The sequence below is a fragment of the Anastrepha obliqua genome, chromosome 4, assembly GCF_027943255.1.
Source record: "Anastrepha obliqua isolate idAnaObli1 chromosome 4, idAnaObli1_1.0, whole genome shotgun sequence".
Lineage (NCBI taxonomy): Eukaryota > Metazoa > Arthropoda > Insecta > Diptera > Tephritidae > Anastrepha > Anastrepha obliqua.
This window is the reverse complement of record NC_072895.1, coordinates 35,250,766-35,256,256: the sequence shown is the minus strand read 5'-3', so window position 1 is coordinate 35,256,256 and position 5,491 is coordinate 35,250,766. Positions and strand designations below refer to the sequence as shown.

General features: G+C 35.9%; 2 protein-coding genes across 2 annotated transcripts; one reads left to right on the top strand and one right to left on the bottom strand.

Moving 5' to 3' along the window:
• Positions 1-274: 274 nt before the first annotated feature.
• On the top strand, positions 275-1,398 carry LOC129244605 (NADH dehydrogenase [ubiquinone] 1 alpha subcomplex subunit 8). The gene is made up of 4 exons (XM_054882328.1): positions 275-539; positions 751-926; positions 1,003-1,093; positions 1,160-1,398. The coding sequence occupies exons 1-4, from the start codon at positions 411-413 to the stop codon at positions 1,289-1,291; spliced, it is 528 nt and encodes a 175-aa protein (XP_054738303.1). The 5' UTR covers positions 275-410; the 3' UTR covers positions 1,292-1,398.
• Positions 1,399-2,701: 1,303 nt separating this feature from the next.
• Positions 2,702-5,065, bottom strand: LOC129245724 (RNA-binding protein 28). Its single transcript, XM_054884066.1, has 4 exons — positions 4,460-5,065; positions 3,786-4,387; positions 3,467-3,722; positions 2,702-3,387 (listed from the first exon to the last, which is right to left on the bottom strand). The coding sequence occupies exons 1-4, from the start codon at positions 4,931-4,933 to the stop codon at positions 2,779-2,781; spliced, it is 1,941 nt and encodes a 646-aa protein (XP_054740041.1). The 5' UTR covers positions 4,934-5,065; the 3' UTR covers positions 2,702-2,778.
• Positions 5,066-5,491: the final 426 nt, after the last annotated feature.

Below are 5,491 nucleotides of genomic sequence, written 5' to 3'. Positions count from 1 at the left end.
AAACTCTCAGACTAAGTAACAAAAAAAAATTTAAATCAAAATACGAAAATGGTAATCTGGCCATACTGGAGCTAAAATCACGTAACTCGTTGTCAAATTCGCTGAGAGCAAAGTAACGGGACCTCGATAGGTGCCATCTCATTATTCCTTCTTTCATGATTTGTACTGACTACTTCTGACTACTAACTGGCACGCTTCAACAAAGGGTTGGCCCGTGGAGACCCCAGATAATGTGTAGTAATTATCGATAAGTGAAAATATATCGAACATGCACAACCCTGAAGCAGTGTTTTGAAGTCTGCTCGACAGACTAATAATAAGCAAATATTGGTTTTGCTATTTATGCCTTTATAAACATCATTAGAAAATTATAGGCCGCATATAACGTATCTCTGCCTTGAACACCCACTATGGTTATTACTAATGATATCACTTTGCCTACGGATGAAGAGCTGACGGTGCAGGAGTTGAATTTGTCGACTTCATCACTCAAAGCTGGTGCATTCCATTTGGGAAAGCAGTGCGAAAATCAGAATAATGTAAGTTTCACAGTATGCAAACTAAACGGAACTTTCGTCTTCCTTATTATAATGGGAAATGTAATTTTAGTACACATTACCCTTATATTTAGTTATATAATTTTCTCCAAAAAGTCTAACCTCAACGCGTTTGTTTCCAAACAGCTGATCGGGCCTTCAACCTATGGAATTTAATAGTCAAATTTAACTATAAAAAACATTTCTTTTGCAGGAGTTTATGTTGTGTCGGCAAGAGCTAGATGATCCGCGGGCATGCATAAATGAAGGAAAAGCCGTAACAAGCTGTGCTTTGGATTTCTTCCGGAAAGTGAAAAAGACGTGCCACGAAGAATTCTTGCAATATGCTACTTGTTTGGATAAAAGTAGTGGTAATATGGCGTTTGGACAGTGAGTTTCGAAAATGGCTTTGCAATAAACATAAACATATGAATATATGATCATTAACAGTTTTTTTTACACATAGTTGCCGAAAAACTCAAGGCGTGTTTGACAAATGTATATCTGATAATTTAGGTATTGAGCGCCCAGACTACGGGTATTTCACTCGAGCAAAGGTGAATATAATATTTAATAATATAAAATTTTTATTGCTAAAAGGGGCAAATTTTTATTTTATATAGATTCATTCAACCACTCGCGAGGCACCTCCTAAACCCGAAAAGAAAGTATACCCCGACGCTACACCTGGTCTACCGGATGATTACCCCAGGCCACCAGCCAAGTATGGAGCTCGTTTCCACTGGCTGGAATAAATTGCATATGTAAATAATAAAATAATCGGAAAAGCAAAGCATATCTGTATATTTGAAGTTGTAATGCTTTTAGAAAATACAGTGCGAAATTGAGTGAAACATTTTAATGTGCATATGTATAAATTAATTATGGGACTCAACATCAACATCATTTGGTCTCCAAACATGGCTTTCATTTCCACATAATGAAGAGTCTACTTCGAGAATTACTTTGCTGATATACAAATAATTTTATTTGCCGTTATCTTGGCTGCAGTAAATATTTTGATTGCTTCCATTACGTTCAAGTAGAGGTCATCTAAGCAGCAGCCATCCTTTAGCAGTAATTGGAAACTTCCTTCAACAATACGGTGAAGAGAACTTTTAAATAGATCATAAAGTGGTTTGAATCTTTCCCAGTGAAGAATATTATCTTTCGAAATCAATGACCACCGACAATAAATAGATGAGCATTGCAAAAAATAATTCGCTACTCTGAGTATCGACTATTTGCATAACGGGATAATTTTGACCTTTCGCACGGTCTAACTAGAAGTAAATATTATTTTAGTGAATATGGAGATGCTCATATTTAGATAAATGCCTTCTTACCCATTCTTGTAATTTTGTTAGAGCGTCGTTTGGTGTTGGTTTTTTTTAAGTCAAAATGTCCAACAGCATTTTTGGCAGTGAAAAGTGACTATATTATAAGTAGACCACTTTTGCAGAACGAAGTTATAGTCAAGGAGGTTTTTTCATAGTGAGTCAAAGCTCCTAAATTTTCTCCAAAGAAACCGCTTATATTGCATGTGAAGAGTTTTATAAAGACAAAAGTGTCTATAGAAGCCTTTACTCGTAATTAATGGAAATACTCGCCTGTCCATAAATAAATAAACGTATGTACATATTTATTTCCATACTGTATTTTGCGCATATTGGGCAAACGTACAAATATTGTTTGAAATATTACTGTTATTTTCTTTCAAACTATATAATCAATAAAAAAAGATTGTATGAGTACGCGAGTGTTTTTCCAATTGAAGTAAACGCTTGTATGCAGACCTTGATATCAAAAATCGTATGAACTTCATCAGCGCCTAACACAACCGCAAATCAGTCGCCGTTCGTAATCCACAAATATTCAACCTTTTCTCCTTCCCCCACCCTCTCCTTTCGTCCTATCGGTTCCCTTCACCTCTTTTCTTTTGCAATGGTATCACAACGGATGAACTTAAATTTTTCGTCCAAGTGGGCCCACTTTCTGGGTAACTATAACCTAACTTAACTCTTTCAAAAAAAAAAAAGAAAATTCTGGAAATATATAAAATGTACTTTAAATAATGATGCGGTATCACCAATATCGGTGTCTTTTTTTAAGCGAAGTTAAAGCAGTATTCTTCAGGGACAAGGGGAGACTTTAATAATTGTAAATTAAATTCACAACTTGACCTTTTTATTGAGTTTCCATATATACACAAATAACAACTAAATAAAGTGAGGAAAAATCATTATTCCGTGTACCATTTAGTTCGCTTTGGTGCTTTCAACTCCTTTTCCAGATTCTCTCCGGTGCCTCCCACATTAGCTTGACTATCTATCATACGTTTATATTTTGTTACCAGATGTTCCAAGTCGTCGCGTTCTTCTTTTCTCCCTTGTTTTGGTCTATCTATCGCTTTACGCTCAGCTAAATGTATTTGCCGAATTTTCTTAGCCTTCTCCTTACGTTTATTTGCTTTAACATTTTTTCGATGCTCCTGCGCCTGTTCGGCAATTTTTTTGTTTGATCGCAGGCGTATGTTTGAGCCGGGCTTCGACGCCGTACCTACAAAGTTATCAAGTTCTTCTATGGCTGGGTTTTTGGCTTGAGCATTAGCTTTAGCAGCACGTGATTCTTCTAATTTTTTTAAATGTTTCTTTAGTTTCTCCTTGTCATCGGTATAAGGAATTTTATTGTTATTTTTAGCCAATTTTCCTTGCCTTTTAAGTCGTCTCTGTTCTTTCCTTTTTTCCAATTTTTCCTTGAATGTAGGGTTGTTAATTTTGGATTTTTGTTTGCGATTCTCCTTGACTTTTTCCACTGCTCGATCCTCAATACTGAAGGCGACAATAGGTCTCTAAATCAATAAAATATAAAAGTAATTATAATCTCGTGTTTCAATTACTTATTAAAATCAAAGCTAAAAATAAACTAACATGTTGGTTTCCGAAAACTGAGGGATTATTGTTAAGCTTTCGCAGCGCAGCCAAAGCTTCTTGATGTGTGCTAAATGACATAAATCCAAAGCCTTTGGACTTTCCTTGCGGGTGCTCTGGTGTAATTTTATTCTCCCGCATAACTCTGCACTCATGCGGCCTAAAGTCCGTATATGTAATAACCATGCGCTTCAGTTTTTCATTATCATAATTAAGAGGCAAATTATGAATGGACAAGCGATTTCGTGAAACAAATCTGAAACAAAGTGAAATATAAGTAATCTTCAAATATGCAGTGTGAAAACAGCGGCACGCATACCTATTCAGATTTTTTAGCACCTGAGTTTTTATTTGTTCTAGCTTGTGCCGTTTCGACATATCCGATGCGGAAACTCCTTCAGCAGACTTCGAATTGGCCATAATTAAACCTTCTCTAGCTAAATATAAGTTGCGAGAATCTTTCACCACATCTTTGTTAGATTTCATCTTTTCATGATTTCGAACCTCATCTCTACTTAACGCCGGATATGGTTCGAGCAGCTGATCCATAAGAGAGATTTCACCTCCAGATTGTAGACAAAGATCAGCCGATTCTTTATTCTTGAACTTGACAAAAGCTGTTCCTTTTGAATGGCCTGAAATCGGCTCCCGATTTATAATTGCATAATGCAACAGGCCGAATTTTCGGAATATTTTACGCAAATCATTATTTTCGGCATCAAAGGGAACATTTTTTATGAAGATCGTACATCCATCCTGAACGTCATTTGATATATGTGTCTCTTTTCCAACTTTTCCTATTTCTAATTTATATTTTGATTTCTTTTCATCCTCATCTGAATTGGAAACGATTTTATCGTCATCTGCGCTTTCGTCCGCATCACTTTCATCATCATCTTCTTGTGATTCGCTATCTTGGTCCTGCAACATATCCATATTTATGTGAATCAATTAATTTCAAGTTTTGTGCAAGCAAATGTAACAGTATCTCACCTCTTCTTTTAAAGTATCATCTAATTTGATGTCATCTTCTTCTTTTGGTTCTTTTTTGGGTTTCTTCTCATCGGGCTCCTCTTTGACATTTTTTTTAATATACTCATCTTTGCCCAAAGCCCAATCAACGTATATTGGTCGTCCCAAGAAATCTTGCTTATTACCTCTTAAAATCGCTTTAGACGCCTGATTTACACTGCTGTACTGTACAAATGCACAACCGACTAATTTGCCATCTGGGCGCTTTAGAAGATTTAGTTCTTCAACATTGCCCCACTGACTAAAATGTTTCGACAGTAAATCTTCGTTCGCTTTATAGCTAATGTTTCTAACAACGATTCGAGCCTTCTTCTTTTGCCGACGCTCCTTATCTTCTTTACTTGTAAGAAATGGGTTTCTACGCTTTCGGCTTGGTTGTTCCACAGCGTTGCCTTCTGCATTTTGTTCATCTTTTACCGATTCACTTAACTCCATGTTAGAAGCGCTCTTTCTAAAATTCCTTAATTTAAAAGCTGCAGATGAAAAACAAAACAACTTTTGACAGTAAATAAAGGTGGTTTTGACACACGTGGTGTCTAATTTGAGTACACTGTAAACAGTTTCATCTGCGAGCTCGTCTAGAAATGTCATAGGAATCACACAAAGAACATACATTTTATCGATAATCCTTTCACATTTACTTAACAGAATAATTGATCCGATAACAAAACTAGCCATACGAGCGTTAGCCAAAGCTCTCTCTAAAGAGCAGAAAAATTGAAAAAGTTAACGAACGCAAAATTTGCTATCACTTGCAAAAACAAGTAGAAGAAGAGATATCAGCTTTAAAATTTGTTTTGTTGCCCAAAAAAGCCATATATATACTTATAAAGGGTGGCGCAAAATTAATCGGCTGGCGCAAAATTAACCATTCAACTTTTTATATATTTTGAATGACGGAAATCTTTATTTTGACCCTTACATACTCTATTGCTTGTCTGTTTGTATGCTGCAGCTGTCTAGCTCACAAGTGTCAAATATGATTGCCGTAGG